General features: G+C 45.4%; 1 protein-coding gene and 1 pseudogene across 4 annotated transcripts in view; both read left to right on the top strand.

Annotated features, from left to right (window-relative positions):
• FAM168A (family with sequence similarity 168 member A) overlaps positions 1 to 18,442 on the top strand; it is a 208,123-nt gene that overhangs the window by 167,172 nt on the left and 22,509 nt on the right. For all 4 annotated transcript variants that reach the window (XM_066368406.1, XM_066368385.1, XM_066368395.1 and 1 more), the window contains exon 3: positions 16,817 to 16,897. In XM_066368406.1, coding sequence (XP_066224503.1) covers positions 16,817 to 16,897 — 81 coding nt within the window. The remainder of the gene's footprint in view (positions 1 to 16,816; positions 16,898 to 18,442) is intronic.
• On the top strand, positions 13,247 to 13,717 carry LOC136388879 (protein EOLA1-like; annotated as a pseudogene).

Genomic DNA, 18,442 nt, shown 5'->3' with positions numbered 1-18,442 from the left:
GCCTTGACCGCGGGCCTTCAGCAGACCGAATAACCCCTTGCTGGAGCCAGCGATCTTGGGTCCAAGCTGGTGAGCTTTTGCTCAAACCAGATGAGCCTGCACTCAAGCTGGTGACCTTGGGGTCTCGAACCTGGGTCCTTCCACATCCCAGTCCGACGTTCCATCCGCTGCGCCACCGCCTGGTCAGGCTAGAAATCAAAACCTGTAATCCAATATACAACCAAGGAAGTCTCTGATACAGTCACTTATCTGAGGCATAATGGGATTCCTCATGAGATTACACTATCCCACATCATGCAACAGTCAAGGGAGTGGAGAAAAGCTTAGTTTTGAAAAGATCTTGGTATTAAAAGGGTGGGAAAGGCTTAGTCTTAAAACTAAGCCTTAGGCCTGACCAGGCGGTGGCGCAGTGGGTAGAGCGTCGGACTGGGACGCTGAGGACCCAGGTTCAAGACCCTGAGGTTGCCAGTTTGAGCACGGGCTCATCTGGTTTGAGCAAAAGCTCACCAGCTTGGAACCGAGGTTCTGGCTCGAGCAAGGGGTTACTCGGTCTGCTGAAGGCCCGTGGTCAAGGCACATTTGAGAAAGCAATCAATGAACAACTAAGGTGTCACAATGAAAAACTGATGATTGATGCTTCTCATCTCTCTCCGTTCCTGTCTGGGATCCACCAGGCAAGCACTCTATTGGGTGATACTAGCCCTCTCTCTGACTCTCTCTCTGTAAAACTAAGCCTTAGGCTATAACGGCCCTGCCTGCTTATAGCCTGTCCCCCACACCCAATGCAAACTATAAGTGAGGAAACATATATATCATATTTACAAACTTATTTGACCAACAATTAATATTTATAACACATCAGAATTCCAGGAAACCTGATTACTACTATAGCCTTTGGAGAGATACAAAGGAGAATAGCTCACTTGTGTCCATTTATTCTTTTCATGCTTGGCCTTCAAAGAATATACATACAGAAGGGACAGACTTATATCCAAGAACTAAGTCATTGTTAGTTGGTAGGTTTGGAAAAAGCATTGCTTTCTGGATTTTTCCCCCACTGACTTGCTGAATAATCTTATCCAAAAAGTCACTTCACCTCCCTGAGCGTGTTTTCTTATGTACAAACTGGGGGATATAATATCAGTGTGGTTTTGAGGCTCAAATGAAATAGCAGGTGTGAAAATATCTTTTGTATGAGCAGTAGGTGAAATATACCTCATGTATTATTTGAACTCGGTATCTTTACCCCGATGAGCTTCAGCAGATACAGGCAGCCTTGGAAGACTAGGACTTGGAATGCACTCTCCTCGCTTGATGGGTCGGAGCCTTGTCTTTGGGTTGTGCTGGGAGGACACCTCCAGCAGGGAATAGCCACACACTAGCAGGTGCTACTATAACGTGAAGCTTACATTTTAGTAGTGGGAGATAGTCTCCTTCTAACAAGGAAACATACTTTGTCAGGTTGTTAAGTGCTGTGAGGAAAAAGCAGGATAAAGAGCATAGAGAGTAATGGAAGTTGAGAGGACTGTTTTAGAAAGAAGGTAAGGTGACCTTTGAACAGAGTTCCAGGGAAAGGGGACAGAAAGGGTCTGAGATAAGAAAGGGCTTAACACATTTGAAGAGCTGCAAGGGGGCCATTTTGACTGGAGTAGATTAGCTTGGGGTGCAGATAGTAGGAGAGGAGGTTAGAGAAGTAGCTGAGGCCCAGGTGAATTGTTAAAAGGATTTCACTGTGATTTTCATGGGAAGCTATCATGGGGCTTAAAAAGAGGAGTGTCATGATTGGATTTAATGTTTTAACTGGATTGCTCTGCTGCTGTGGGAAATAGACTACATGGAATCAAAGGTAGGAGGAGGGAGCCCAGTTATGAAGCTATTGCAGTAAGATAGGTAAGAAATAATGATTACTTGATATACGATAGAAAGTGTGTAGGCAATGGGCCTGACCAGTGGTGGCGCAGTGGATAAAGCATTGATTGACCTGGGATGCTGAGATCCCGGGTTCAAAACCCCAAGGTCGCCGGTTTGAGCATGGCATCATTAACATGATTCCCACTGACATGAAGCCCAAGGTTGCTGGCTTGAACAAGGGGTCACTGACTTGACTTGAGCTCCCCCCCCCCATCAAGGCACATATGAGAAGCGATCAGTGAACAACTTAAGTGCTGCAACTACGAGTTGATGCTTCTCATCTCTTTTCTCCCTCTCTCTCTTTACCTTCCTCCCCCTGCCCTTGCAAAAAAAATACAAAAGAAAATGAAAGTGTGTAGGCAGGTGAGAATGAAAGTGAGACACGGGCAGATTCTGAATATTATATGAAGGTGGAACTGAAAGGATTTGCTGATGGATTAGATGTGGTTGGATAGAAAGCATAGAGTCGCCTGACCAGGAGGTGGCGCAGTGGATAGAGCGTCGGACTGGGATGCGGAAGGACCCAGGTTCGAGACCCCGAGGTCGCAAGCTTGAGTGCAGACTCATCTGGTTTGAGCAAAGCTCACCAGCTTGGACCCAAGGTCGCTGGCTCAAGCAAGGGTCTGCTGAAGGCCCATGGTCAAGGCACATATGAGAAAGCAATCAATGAACAACTAAGGTGTTGCAACGTGCAATGAAAAACTAATGATTGATGCTTCTCATCTCTCTCCATTCCTGTCTGTCCCTGTCTATCCCTCTCTCTGACTCACTCTCTGTCTCTGTAAAAAATAAATAAATAAATAAAAAAGAAAGCATAGAGTCAAGATAGCTAAAGTTTGTGCCCTGAGAAGCTAGAAGAATGAGTTTCATTTACTGATGAGGAGAAATCTTCAGAGGAACAGGTTTGGAAGGAGTGGGAGGATAGGAAATAAATCTTTTTGTTGTTGTATTTTTCTGAAGTTGGAAACGGGGAGGCAGTCAGACAGATTCCCTCATGTGCCCGACCGGGATCCACCCGGCATGCCCAACAGGGGGCGATGCTCTGCCCATCTGGGTCGTTGCTCTGTTGCAACCAGAGCCATTCTGGCGCTTGAGGCATGAGCCATAGAGCCATCCTCAGCGCCCGGGAAACTTTGCTCCAATGGAGCCTTGGCTGCGGGAGGGGGAAGAGAGAAACAGAGAGGAAGGAGAGGGGGTGGGGTGGAGAAGCAGATGGGCGCTTCTCCTGTGTGCCCTGGCTGGGAATCGAACCTGGTACTCATGCACGCCAGTCCGACGCTCTACCACTGAGCAAACCGGCCAGGGCCATAAATCATTTTTAAAACAATTTTTTTATGCCTGACCCAGTGGTGGTGCAGCGGATAGAACGTTGGACTGGGATGTAGAGGGCCCAGGTTCAAAACCCCAAAGTCGCCAGCTTGTGTGCGGGCTCATCTGTCTTGAGTGTCGGCTCATCTGGCTTGAGTGTGGGCTCACCAGCTTGAGCACGATGTCGCTGGCTTGAATGTGGGATCATAGACATGACCCCATGGTCACTGGCTTGAGCCCAGAGGTTGCTGGCTTGAAGCCCAATGTCACTGGCTCGAGCAAGGGGTCACTGGCTCAGCTGTAGCCCCCTGGTCAAGGCATATATGAGAAAGCAATCCATGAATAACTAAGGTGCCACAACAAAGAATTGATGTTTCTCATCTCTCTCCCTTCCTGTCTCTCTGTACCTATCTGTCCCTCTCTCTGTTTCTCTTGCTTAAAAAAAAAAAGAAAAGGTAGGTTCAGTCCCTGGTCAGGGCACATACAAGAATCAACTAATGAATGCATAAATAAGTGAAACAAGGCCCTGGCCGTTGGCTCAGCGGTAGAGCATCGGCCTGGCGTGCGGGGGACCCGGGTTCGATTCCCGGTCAGGGCACATAGGAGAAGTGCCCATTTGCTTCTCCACCCCCACCCCCTCTTTCCTCTCTGTCTCTCTCTTCCCCTCCCACAGCCAAGGCTCCATTGCAGCAAAGATGGCCTGGGCACTGGGGATGGCTCCTTGGCCTCTTCCCCAGGCGCTAGAGTGGCTCTGGTCGCGGCAGAGCGACGCCCCGGAGGGGCAGAGCATCGCCCCCTGGTGGGCAGTACCTCGCCCCTGGTGGGCGCGCCGGGTGGATTCGATCGGGCGCATGCAGGAGTCTGTCTGATTGTCTCTCCCCGTTTCCAGCTTCAGAAAAAAAGAAAATACAAAAAAAATACAAAAAAAAAATTGAAACAAATCGATCCCTCTCTCTCTCCTAATCAATCAATAATTTTTTAAAAATCTTAACTAATTTTATATTTCTAGAAACCTATTAGTTAAGTAATTATTATTAGTCTCATCTCGGAAAATTAAGGCACAAAGAAGTAAGTCACGCACAATCACAGGAATAATTAGTGGTGTTGCTAAGATTCAAACCTAATCCTAGACCTAGCTCCAGAGACCACACTTTTTTTTTGTTGTTTATTTTATTGATTTTAGAGAGAGAGACAGGAACATAGATCTCTTCCTGTGTCCTGACTGGGTATTGAACTGGCAACCTCTGTGCTTTGGAATGATGCTCTAGCCAGCCAAGCTGTCTGGCCCGGGCAAGAGATCTCACTCTTACATTGATAAGAGTGTGGTGGTTAGCGGGGGGAAGGGGAGGCACAAAGAAAACTAGATAGAAGTTGATGGAATACAATCTGACTTTGGGTGATGGGTATGCAACATTATTGACAAGATAACCTGGACATGTTTTCTTTGAACATATGTACCCTGATTTATTGATGTCACCCTAGTAAAATTAATTTAAAAAAAAAAAAGAGATCACACTCTTAATCCCTCTACCACATAGCCTTGAAGTATAGTAAATATCCAAGTGGAGATGCTGAATAGACAGATGCTGTATGAGTCTGGAGTTCAGGAGGGAGTCTGGTCTAGCAGTATTTAACTCAGACATAGTTAGTGGACATATGATGTGAGAAAAGTAAGTTAGGGTCAACCACCATAAAGGGAGACAAGAAGATAAAATGATGACTTTGATGACCACTGAAAGACAACCTGCCCTCTCAGGTGTGGTTAACCCTCAGTCATGCTTCCCAGAGCAAAGGAGGGTGCAAGCCAAGTTACTGTGAATGCTCCCCAAAATATTACCCTTCATGTTTCTGCATGGAATGTCCTTCTTGTTTGTCCTCATCCAGGGACATTGAGTACTGAATATAATCCTGGCAGACAGTAAGCAGTAAATAAAAGTTGGTTGGTGAGGGTTCCCTTTTTGCCCACTCTGTCATTGTCGTAGTTTTCAGGCTGCATTCTGACTGTCCACTTACTTACCTCTTATCTGTCTTTCTCCCTCATTAGTTAGTGACCCTCTCAAGGCCAGGGAGCCTGTTGGATTTATTTATTTTTTTGTTTTAAACCTCTCATAGCTTCATAATACAACCTCCCTGATAATCTCTTTATTGAGTACCTGTTCTCTTCCTTATTTGTGCTAAGCACTAGAGATGCCAACATCATTATCAACAGAAACAGCAAGATGAATAGTATTAGCTGGGGACAAGGAAACAAAATAGTCAAAACAGCCCTGGCTGGTTAGAGTGTAGTCCTGAAACACCAAGGTTGTCGGTTCCATCCTCAGTCAGTGCACACATGGGAAGCAACCAGTGAACGCACAGCTTAATTTAACAAATAAACGCTTCTCTCTCTTTCTCTCTCTCTCAAATCAGTCAGTCAAAAAACAAAGACAAGAAAGTTGTGGGGAGGAAGCCCAGCTTACCTGTGATGCCTGTGCTGCACAGAGAAAGTTGGTGGTCGGGAAGGGATGTTGCCCATTTTGCATTTGAGTTCAAATGCTTGATTATCCAGTTGGAGGGGAGGGAAGGGGTAGTGCCGTGATAGGTCAGGTGAACTGCCAAGAGCTGTTGTGTATGGGCAAATGGGACTTAACTGTGCCTTCAAGGTGTTTACACTTTAAGGAGTGGGGCAAGACAGGAAATATAAACAAAGCATTGAAGTACAGTATAATAAGTTCTTTAATGGGGGGTGCAAGTGTCTTCACCTATGTACTGTTATAAAGAGTAGAAGCCACAAGAGGTCAGCATTTGGTGCACTATGAGAAGATACTTTCAATCAGAGCAGTCACGTGGACTGGGGACCTCAGGAAAGGAAGTGTCCGCTCTCAGTTGAGACGTAAAGGCTGAAATGAATGATCCCACGAGCGTGTTGTGGGGAGGCGGCTCTAGCCTATATGTGAAGGTGGACCAAATGGCCTTTAAGGTGCTTCTAACCTCAGCAGCCTGTGACCCTCAGTCCCTTTCTTTACCTTGGCTTCAGCATGTCACCTATAAAATGAAGAGTGTTGGACCAAATAAAGCTACTTCTAATGCTGCCATTATATGATATCTACCAAATTTAAGTGAATAAAAACATTCTACTTGGAAGCCTTGAAGGAAGATACTATAATTGCTCCTAAAATGAAAGGCATCTGAAATGACATGACAGGGATGTGACTAACTTTGTCTGCACTCTCTCTCACATGAAGCTGAATAGAGTTCAGGCGTAGGACTCTGGATCACTTTACTTCCCAGGTGAAATCCCTGACTTTCTCCTTGAGAAGTGGCAGATCTCCAGGTTGACAAGTTGGTTACCTCATTTCTGAAATCAGAAAATGAATGGGGTTGGGGAAAGAGAGATTAATTTTCTTTGGAATTGGAAAGGATTTAGGGAAAGGCATATTAACAAAGATGCCTTATTAAAGGTCAATATTTACAAATCCCAAAGAAGCTTTTTAGGGGTTTAGGGATTTAATCTTTGACTTTTAAAATCAACTTTTTATTGTCTGTCAAAATAGCAGTGAGCATTAAAAAACTGCAGGGAGCAGTGAGACAGGCACTTACTTACACATTATTGCAAGTACAGATTGATCGTCTTTCTAGATAGCCATGCGGCAAAGTATGTGAAGACTCTTAGCATGTCCCTTCTCATCACCTTTGTTGCTTTAGCCCTGATCTGAGCCCCATCTTCTGTTGATGACAGAAGTTTACAATAGCTGCTATGCTTCTCTATTCTTCTCTTGTAGTCTGTTTTCAACACAGCAGTAAGAATGACCCGTTAAAAAAATTTTTTTTAAATATATTGATTTTAGTTGAGTGAGAAAGGGAAGGAGAAAGAATGAGAGAGAGACAGGAACATCGATCTGTTTCTGTATGTGTCCTGACTGGGGAATCAAACCAGCAACCTCCGCGCTTCAGGACAAGGCTCTAACCAACCGAGCTGTTCGGCGAGGGCAGATTGGCCCTTTTCAAATATGAATCAGATCACATTCTTCTGCTCAAAACCCCATGATGGCTTCTGATTTCACTTAAAGTAAAAATTGAATTTCTTAGAGTAGCCTGTAAGGCCCTGCATGAACTGACCACCCCTTTATCTCTCACTCCTCTGCTGCTATTGCCCTTTCACTTATTTACTTCAGCCACAGTGGCCTCCTTGCTGTTCCTCAGACATATCCCATATGCTCAGAACTTAGGGCCTTTGCACTGACTTTTTCCTTTGCACTGCTCTCTTCTCAGCCATTTGTTTGATTAACTCTCCTTCAAGTCTTTGCGAAATCTTACCTTCTCATCTTGGCTGGATAGCTCAGTTGCTGAGAGCATTGTCCTAATATATCAAGGTTGCAGGTTCAGTCCCCAGTCAGGGCACATACAAGAATCAACTAATGAATGCATAAATAAGTGGAACAACAAATCGATGTTTCTCTCTCCCGCTCCCTTCCCCCCCTTCTCCCCTCTCCCTTCTCTCCCTCTCCTTTCTTCTCTCTAAATCAGTAAATTAAAAAAAAAATCAGTATGTCTTATGCTGATTACCCTATTTAATATTGGAGTGCATGTCCCCCAGCACTGTGGCACTTTTGATGTCCTTTACCCTGCCTTTTTTCTCTAATCCATAGCACTTAAGATTGCTTGTTTGTATTTACTATTTTAATATATATATATATATATATATATATATTTTTTTTTTTTTTTTTTTTTTTTTTTTTTTGGTGAGAGAGAGAGAGAGACAGGAAGGGAGAGACAGAGAGAGTGAGAAACTTCAGCTCTTAGTTGCTTTCACTTTAGTTGTGCATTGATTGCTTCTTGTATGTACCTTGACCAGGGCCACGCCAGTGCCCCTTGACTCAAGCCAGTGAGCTTTGAGATCATGTGGACGATTGCCTGCTCAAGCCAGCAATCCTGTGTTGAGTCTGCACTCAGAGCCAGCGACCTAGGGACTTTGAATTGGTGACCTCAGCATTCCAGATCGGAACATTATCCACTGCACCACCACCGGTCAGGCTGAAAGAAAAGTTTCTTTTTAATTTTTAAATTTTTATTTATTTATTTTAGAGAGAAAGGGAGGGAGAGAGAGAGAAAGAAACATTGATCTGTTTCTGTATGTGCCCTGACCAGGGATCTAACTTGCAACCTTGGTGTATAAGGATGATGACCAACAGAGCTATCCAGCCAAGGCTATTTAAAAAAATTTTTAATTGAATTTATTGGGGTGACATTGGTTAATAAAGTTATATAGGATTCGGGTATACAATTCTGTAATACATCGTCTGTGTAATGTATAGTGTGTTCCCCACCTCAATATATTTACTATTTGTCCACTGCCTCTCAAACCCTCTTAGAATCTAAGTTCCGGCCTTGGCCAGTGGCTCAATGGATAGAGCTTTGACCTGGTCTTTGGATGTCCCAGGTTCAATCCCTGGTCAGGGCACACATGAGAAGTAACCATCTGCTTCTTTTCCTCATTCTCTCCCCCTTCTCTTTCTCTTCCTTTCTCACAGCCAGTGATTCAATTCCTTTGAGTGTCTGCCCCAGGTACTGAGGATAGCTAGGCTTGTCTGAGAGTCCTCCTCAGGTGCTGAGGATAGTTCAGTTGATTTGAACATCAACCCCAGATGGGGGGCTGCCAGGTGGATCCTGGTCAGTGTTCATGCAGGAGTCTATCTCCCCTCTTCTCACTTAAAAAAAATAGTACTGTCTAGACCTAGAAATTTCATTTCTAGAACTGGTTCCTAAAGAAATAATCAGAGATGCAGCCAAAGATTTATTTAGATTATTTTTATAGCTTATTTGTAATGAAAATTTGCAAACAACCTAAACATGTAAAAATAGATCAGTGGTTAAATAATTTGATATAGCTACATAATGGAATATTATAAAGATACTAAAAATAATATTTTTAGCCTTGGCTGGGTAGCTCAGTTAGACTCTGTACACAGTACACAAAGGTTGCAGGTTCAATCCACAATCAGGGCACATACAGAAACAGATGATGTTTCTGTCTCTTTCTAAAATTTATAAGGCCCTGGCCGGTTGGCTCAGCGGTAGAGCGTCGGCCTAGCGTGCGGAGGACCCGGGTTCGATTCCCGGCCAGGGCACACAGGAGAAGCGCCCATTTGCTTCTCCACCCCTCCGCTGCGCCTTCCTCTCTGTCTCTCTCTTCCCCTCCTGCAGCCAAGGCTCCATTGGAGCAAAGATGGCCCGGGCGCTGGGGATGGCTCTGTGGCCTCTGCCTCAGGCGCTAGAGTGGCTCTGGTCGCAACATGGCGACGCCCAGGATGGGCAGAGCATTGCCCACTGGTGGGCAGAGTGTCGCCCCATGGTGGGCGTGCCGGGTGGATCCCGGTCGGGCGCATGCGAGAGTCTGTCTGACTGTCTCTCCCTGTTTCCAGCTTCAGAAAAATGCAAAAAAAATAAAAATTAAAAAAAAAAAAATAAATAAATAAAATTTTTAAAAATTTTTAAAAAATAATAATAGTTTTATCCCTGGTCAGGCACATATGAGAAGCAACCAGTGAGTGTACAATTAAATGGAACTACTAAATGAAACAATGAGTTGATGCTTTTCTCTCTCTCTCTCTTCCCTTCCTCTCTTTCTCTCTGTCTCTCAAATCAATGGAGAAAATTATTTATTTGTTTGTTTTTTTCTTCTTTTCCAAGTGAGAGGAGGGTAGATAGAGAGACTCCCACATGTGCCCCAACCAGGATCTACCCAGCAACCCCCGTCTGGAACCAGTGCTCTGCTCATCTGGGGCCTAGCTCAACAGAACTATTTTTACTGCCTGAAGTGGAGGCTCCAAAGGGTCATCCTCAGTGCCCAGGGCCCATGCACTCGAACCAGTTGAGCCATGGCTGAAGGAAGAGAAGAGAGAGAGAGAGAGAGAGAGAGAGGAGGGGGAGGGGTGGAAAAGCAGATAGTCGCTTTTCCTGCGTGCCCTGCCTGGGAATTGAACCTGGGGCATCTACGTGCCAGGCTGATACTCTACCACTGAGCCAACTGGCCAGGGCCAAAAAAGTTATTTTTAAGTGAGAGGAGGGGATAGAGAGAAATACTCCCACATGCACCCCAACTGGGATCCAGCTAGCAACCCCCATCTGGGGCCGTTGCTCGAATCACCTGAGCTATCCTCAGCACCCAGGGCCGATGCTTAAACCAGTTTAGCCACTGGCTACAAGAGGGGAAGAGAGAGAGAAGGGGGAGAGAAAGGGGAATAGAAGTAGATAGTCATTTCTCATGTATGTCCTGACCAGGGTTCAAACCAGATGTCTGCACACTGGGCCAGTGCTCTATCCATTGAGCCAACTGGCCAGGGCCTCAAATCAATGGAAAAATTTTAAAAAAATAATGTTATCTGACCTGTAATGGTACAGTGGATAAAGCATTGACCTAGAATACTGAGGTCACTGGTTCAAAACCTTGGGCTTGCCTGGTCCAAGTTGATGCTTCCTGCTCCTCCCCCCTTTTTTTTCTCTCTCTCTCTATTCCTTCCTTCCTTCCTCCCTCCCTCCCTCCTCCCTCCTTCCTTCCTTCCTTCCTTCCTTCCTTCCTTCCTTCCTTCCTTCCTTCCTTCCTTCCTTCCTTCCTTCCTTCCTTCCTTCCTTCCTTCCTTCCTTCCTTCCTTCCTTCCTTCCTCTCTCTCTCCGCTCTCTGTAGAAATAAATAAATAAGGTATTTAAAAAAATAAAAAATGTTTTTGAAGAATGTGTAATTACATGGGAAAATGCTTATAATGTTCAAGTGTTAGAAGGTAGAATATGAAACTATGTATATCCCTTTCTCATACCATATAAAAAATGGATTAATGACCTAAATATAAGAACCAAAACTGTAAAGCTCTTTGAAGAAAACATAAGGGTAAATCTTCATGACTTTGGATTTTGTAATGGATTCTTAGATATAACACCAAAAGCATGAGTACAAAAGATAAAAATTATAGATTGGACTTCATCAAAATTTAAAATTTTTTTGCATCAAAGGCATTATCAAGAAAGTGAAAAGAAAATCCACAGAATGGGAGAAAATATTTGCAAGTTATGTGTCTGGTAAGGGTTTACTATCCAGAGTATATAACAAAAAACTTCTGTAATTCAGTAATAAAAACAACCCAATTTAAAAATGAGTGTTTTGCCCTGGCCGGTTGGCTCAGTGGTAGAACATCGGCCTGGTGTGTAGGAGTCCCGGGTTCGATTCCCGGCCAGGGCACATAGGAGAGGCGCCCATCTGCTTCTCCACCCCCCTCCTTCCTCTCTGTCTCTCTCTTCCCCTCCTGCAGCCGAGGCTCCATTGGAGCAAAAAGATGGCCCGGGCGCTGGTGATGGCTCCTTGGCCTCTGCCCCAGGCTCTAGAGTGGCTCTGGTCGCGACAGAGCGACGCCCCAGATGGGCAGAGCATCGCCCCCTGGTGGGCATGCCGGGTGGATCCTGGTCGGGCGCATGCGGGAGTCTGTCTGGCTGCCTCCGCATTTCCAGCTTCAGGAAAAAATAAAAAATAAATAAATAAAATGATTGTTTTGCCCTGGCTGGTTGGCTCAGTGGTAGAGCATCGGCCTGGCGTGCAGGAGTCCAGGGTTCAATTCCCGGCCAGGGCACACAGGAGAACCGCCCATCTGCTTCTCTACCCCTCCCCCTCTCCTTCCTCTCTGTCTCTCTCTTCCCCTACTGCAGCCAAGGCTCCATTGGAGCAAAGTTGGCCTGGACACTGAGGATGGCTCTGTGGCCTCAGGAGCTAGAATGGCTCTGGTTGCAACAGAGCGACGCCACAGATGGGCAGAGCATCACCCCCTGGTGGGCATGCCGGGTGGATCCCAGTCGGGCGCATGCGGGAGTCTGTCTGACTGCCTCCCCGTTTCCAACTTCAGAAAAATACAAAAAATAAAAATAAAATAATAAAATAAATAAAATAAAAAATGAGTGTTTTGAATAGATTTTCTCCAAAGGAGATATACAGATTTCAATAAGCACATTGAAAAGATGCTAGCCATCATTAAGCATTAGAGAAATGCAAATCAAAACCACAAGAAATACTACTTTATACCCTAGGATGTCTGTAATCAAAATAACAAGTGTTGATGAGGATATGGAAAAATTGGAAACCTCATGCATTGCTTATGGAAATGTAAAATTATACAGCCACTGTGAAAAATGGTTTAATGTTTCCTCACAAAAGCTAAACATATAATTATCACATGACCCAGCTATTCTGATCCTCAGTATATACACAAAAGAATTGAAATGAGGACTCAAACAAGGACTTGTATCCCAGTGTTCATAGCAGCATTGTCCACAATAGCCTAAAGGCAGGAAAAAACCCACGTATCCATCAATGGATAAATGGATAAACAAAATGTGGCACGCGTGTGTGTGTGTGTGTGTGTGTGTGTGTGTGTGTGTGTGTGTATAATGGAATATTATTCAGCCATAGAAAGGATGAAGTTCTGATACATGCTACAACATAGATAAACCTTGAAAACATTATGCTAAGTGAAAGAATCCAGACACAAAAAAACAAATAGTGTTAGATTTTGCTTATATAAAGTGTCTAGAATAGGCAAATTCATAGAGACAGAAAGTAGATTAGGTTAAGAAGAGGCTACAAGGAGAAGAAATGGGAAGTTATTGCTTAATGGGTACAGAGTTTCTATTTGGGGTGATTAAAAGTTTTAGAGGCTGCTACCTCAGGTCATGTTGCTGTGCTCTGTCATGCAGCTGTGCTCTGTTGTATGGCTGTGCTGACGTGTGGCTGTGCTCTGTTGTGTGGCTGTCCTGTCATGTGGCTGTGCTCTGTTGTGTGGCTGTGCTGTCGTGTGGCTGTGCTGTGTTGTGAGACTGTGCTGTCGTGGCTGTGCTCTGTTGTGTGGCTGTGCTATCATGCGGCGGTGCTCTGTTGTGCGGCTGTGCTCTGTTATGCTGCTGCATTCGGGTGGGCTACTTTTGCATGTGAAGAAGCAGAGACAAGTGGAAGAGTGTTTCTTCTCAGGCCACAAAACAGGCCACATGATGCCCATGAATATCTCAGGAGATGAAGTTCTGCTTCCTCTCCTTCCAGCAGGCAGCCTTATGCAAGTTTTGTCTTAAATGGGGTCAAAACTCTGGAGACCCATTGGCACTGTTCCATTGCTATCCACTGGGAAGCAGACTGGGAAGATGCTGTCTGGAGGAAATTGCTGCTGGAGAGGCTGGGGAGGAACCCCTCTCAGATTCAGGTGTTGCTTCAGGAAGGGGTGAAGTATGGCTGTGGAGTGATAGCTGGGCTCATTGACATTGGGAGACTTTGCAGTGCCTGGAAAACTTAGCTCCTAATGAGATAGTGGAACTGGAAAATCAAGCTGTACTGACCAACCTGAAGCAGAGGTACCTGACAACACTTTCAAACCCAAGATGGTTACTGCAGCCCACGCCCTGGAAAAGAGGAAAGGATAACTTCTAGGTAGACATCCCAGAACACCTGATACCCTTGGGGCAGAAGGACTTCTCATAGGATGGGTACTGAGAAAACAGCTGAACTATGGCCATCAGCTCACCATCATTCCATGGATGTATAAATCAGGTTCAGTCTGAACTGGTACCACTGTGGGAAGTGCTACCCACCATCTGCTGTTCATGTAAACAGATTTCTAGGTTCAATGTAGGGGACTTTTCCTGGTGAGATACTTCTCTGGGCTCATTGACAATCTCAAGATCTTTGACCTTGAGGAAAAAGAGAAAGCTGCCTTGGTGTCATCACTTATTTTGGTCCTGCTCATTCCTGGGATATAAAAAGAAATATGTTAGTGTTTGAGACTCCCTTACAAGGTTTCCTTTCTCTTTGTTCAGGGAAAACTCAGAACGCTTCAGCAGCATACAGGGATGCTGTGGGAGGGCTGGGAAAGGCACTGGATAATTGCTAGAGGGTGACCAGCCAGGGATGCCTCATTCACATCAGACTTTGAAACAAAGCACCTGTCAGTCCTGGCAAGTGACTCTTGCTCTGTTGTAAAAGTGTCCTTGGCTCATGAAGCAATGTGTTAGACATGTCACACAGCTCCCTAGTGACCAAAGAAAGGATCTGAAATACAGCTCTGATGGAAAAGTGATTGGTAGTATGTTTTTTCCTTCTTTCTTTCATTTGCATACGCAAACTGTTGTTTGAGTCCTTTCTAGCAGCATTATTAGTGGTTGTTAGCCTTGAGGATGATGAGCTTTCTCGCAGGTGTTGATGGAACGGCCTATCTTCTGAGTCCGACTGTCTTGGATGTTCACCACTTAGCAGATGGAGTGGCCCTAGTTTCAGGTTGGCCTCTGAACCCATGACAAAAGACCCTCCTGTTTGAAGGTACATGTCTAAGTTAGGTGATGTTCCTAAGGTCAGGAGCCAGGCAGTTCTGTCTCCTGAATAGCAGGCAAGGCTCAGGGAACCAGATCATACTGGGCTTGCCTCAGTCCCTAGTCAGATTCTTGGCTTAATATGTGAAAATGCGAGGACAACAGGGACAAAAGCCTGTTTCAGGCCAGGATTTCTAACTGCCTTGGGCTCATTTGATGAGGTATGTGTAGCATGGAAACAAAAGGACATGAACTCACATTCACATTGGATTTTTTTTTATGGAAGACAGAGAGAGAGAGACAGATAGGGACAGACAAGAAGGGAGAGAAGAGAAGCATCAATTCTTTGTTGCAGCACCTTAGTTGTTCATTGATTGCTTTCTCATATGTGCCTTGATTGGGGGGGGGCTACAGCCGAGCCACTGACCCTTTACTCAAGCCAGCCACCTTGGGCTTCAAGCCAGCGACCATGGGTTCATGTCTGTGATCCCATGCTCAAGCCAGTGACCTTGGGGTTTCAACCTGGGTCCTCTGCATCCCAGACTATGCTTTATTCCCTGCGCCACCGCCTGGTCAGGCTTTCATTTTTTTCCATTTTAGAGAGGGGGGGCGGAGAGAAGGAGGGAAGAGCAAGGAAGCATCAACTCCCAAATGTGTCTTGACCAGGCAAGCCCAGGGTTTCAAACTGGCGACCTCAGCATTTCAGGTCGACGCTTTATCCACTGCGCCACCACAGGTCAGGCCCCTGGATTGTTTATTTCCTACTATGGAGTTTGCTTTTCTTTATTAAAGCTGGAAATGAATTCGTGGTTAAAAGTTTTAGAAACAGCCTGACCAGGCAGTGGCACAGTGGATAGAGCGACGGACTGGGATGCGGAGGACCCAGGTCAAGACCCCGAGATCGCCAGCTTGAGTGAGGGCTCATCTGGTTTGAGCAAAGCTCACCAGCTTGGACCCAAGGTCCCTAGCTCGAGCAAGGGGGTTACTTGGTCTGCTGTAGCCCCACGGTCAAGGCACATATGAGAAATCAATCAATGAACAACTAAGGAACCGCAACGAAGAATTGATGTTTCTCATCTCTCTTCCTTCCTGTCTGTCTGTCCCTATCTGTCCCTCTCTCTGTCTCTGCCACAAAAAAAAAAGTTTTAGAAACACATAGTGAGGATGGTTGTACAACACTGTGAATGTAATTAATGGACACTTAAAATGGTTAAAATCACAAATTGTGTTACATATATTTTGTCACAATAAAAATTTTCAAAAAAAATTATCCCCCCCAAAAAAACCCCCCACAAAACACCTATGTAAAATATGCAATGGTAGACTAAATCTGGTGTTTGTGGGCTCTCTAGAGCCAGTTTTGAGCATTTCTTCCCAGCTACTCATTCAGTGGTGTTAGTAGGTTGGAACTGGCCAGATGGTAGTATTTACACTACAAAACTTGGCAGATGCTACAAAAGAGAGCTTTACCTCAGTCCCCTTGAGCTAGTTGTTAAGTATTTACCAGCACTCCACTGAATATATATATGTATATAAAAATATATAGAAAACTGTTCAAGGATAAATGCCACACTGTTACTACTTCTAGGGAGAAGAATGTTGTGGTAGGAATATAAAAATAAACTTATACGTTTTATCATATACTTTTCTATATTTCAATATTTTGACAGTGAACATATAGACACACACATATATATATATTTCTTGTATTTTTCTTTTTTTTTTTTTTTGTATTTTTCTGAAGCTGGAAACCGGGAGAGACAATTAGACTCCCGCATGCGCCCGACCGGGATCCACCTGGCACGCCCACCAGGGGCGATGCTCTGCCCATTCGGGGCGTCGCTCTGCCACGACCAGAGCCACTCTAGCGCCTGGGGCAGAGGCCAAGGAGCCATCCCCAGCGCCTGGGCCATCTTTGCTCCAATGGAGCCTTGCTATGGGAGGGGAAGAGAGAGACAGAGAGGAAGGAGAGGGGAAGGGGTGGAGAGGCAGATGGGCGCCTCTCCTATGTGCCCTGGCCGGGAATCGAACCCGGGACCTCTGCACGCCAGGCCGACACTCTACCACTGAGCCAACCGGCCAGGGCCTATTTTTCTTTTTTATAGCAGGGAAATCTGCATATGTTGGGATTGTGGTGTTGATGACTTTTGAGAGGGTAAAAGCTAATCACATACACTTTCTGAAATGGCCCATGAAGAGGCTGAAGTCTGGGACCTGGATTCTCTTTCCTCAGAAATTCACTTTTCTTTTCGCCCAACTAAATGGGTCTTTTCTTGTCTCTTTGTAGGTTACCCCACAGCCTACCCGGCAGCAGCCCCTGCCTACAATCCCAGCCTGTACCCCACCAACAGCCCCAGTTATGCTCCAGGTAAGGAGAAAGTAGAGATAGTTGTGGTGAGAGAAGTGGAAGGAGGGATCTATTTGGAAAAACAAACCCACCTGCTGGCCCTTCCTTGTCCTTAATTGCTTTGGGCTCAGCTTGTCCAAGTATGATTCTCCTGGGAGTTCCCTCAGGGAACTGGGGCAGTTCAGCCTTCGGGTGGGTGCGGGAGTAGACTCTCCTCCATTCTACTTGGGACTGAAATTTGACCCATATCTCCTCTGCTGGAATGTCTGAGACATGCATCCTCCTCACAGAACCTTTTCTGTTCTCCCAATGTTCAAATCCATTCTGATTTCAGGCAGGTGGCCCGAGGTGTGTGTGTGCATGTGCATGCATGCACGCGCGCGCGCACGCACACACACTTTCTGGGTGTGGATTTGGAAGAGAGTGAGAGACTTGCCAACAGAGGATAAAGAGCTGGTTTTCAGCCTGAAGCAAGGAACTTGTTTTTCAAAACAATAAAGACCCAGCACTCCTTGGATAGGTATTGAAGTAGGTTTGGAAATATTGAAAAACTTTGTTCTAGTTTGGGCGAGGAGCAGTATTGATCTTCATCCCCACCCTCAGCCAGTGCTTTAACACTCAAGTGGCGGGAGAAAGAGCATGGGCTCCGCAGTTAGTCCTGGGTTTGAATCCTGATCCTCAACTCACTAGTTGTGAAATGTTGGACAAGTTACCTCTCGTCTCTGAGGAATGCACTACCTACCTCGGGGTTGTAGACGGTTTTATGTAAGTTCTTCTTCATTTGCTCAGCAAGGACTTAGTTGTTGAACGTCTCCCACGCTGGGATAGAAGAAAAAAGAGGATGCCATCTTTGCCTCAGTAGTTTACAGTCCATTTGGGAGCTGGCATATAAACACACTCATAGCCATGCAGTGTGATGAGTTTTGTAAAAGGGATACATGCAAGAGGTGAGGAAGCAGGGGAGGGAGCAGGAATTTGCCTGAAATCAGAAGTGTAGGGGAGGTTTCGTCAAGGGCCTAGCATAGAGACTTGAGGGAGAGTGTGTAATGTGGAGGCCCAGCTGAGTGAGGGTGGAGGCCGTGAATTTGTCAAGACTATTCCCCAGCACTGGGCTATTTTCTCATGATGTTCAGAACTTCTGGTGAGAGATTGTGGAATTGTTTTAGTTTGGCAAGAAAGCAGAGGATGGGGAATAAATAGCTAATATTGGTTCGTATGTATCAGGGGCTATGTTTGCTCTTTATGGATATTATTAGCTTGTTTTATATCACAACAAACCTTTGAGATCAGTACTGTTGTTATTCCCATTTTCCAATGGGTGAAAACTAACACTTTAGAAGTTATGGAACTAGCACAAGATCCAAGCCCAGGCATCTTGCCACCACCCCTGATGTGCTGTTAACCACTACATTGCACTTGGAGTTGGCCGGAGAGAAATTGAGGGGTTAGACTAGAGCAGCCAGACTAGAGAGGGAAGGGAGAGCAGACAAGAGGAGACTGAGACTGGGGTGGGGGTGGAGGGTAGAGGTTGGAAAGCTCCTGGCATGTATAAAGTACTGATTAAGC

Source organism: Saccopteryx leptura, chromosome 1 (genome assembly GCF_036850995.1).
Source record: "Saccopteryx leptura isolate mSacLep1 chromosome 1, mSacLep1_pri_phased_curated, whole genome shotgun sequence".
NCBI classification, from domain to species: Eukaryota; Metazoa; Chordata; class Mammalia; order Chiroptera; family Emballonuridae; genus Saccopteryx; species Saccopteryx leptura.
The sequence above is the reverse complement of the archived record's forward strand: the minus strand, read 5'-3'. Positions and strand labels throughout refer to the sequence as shown.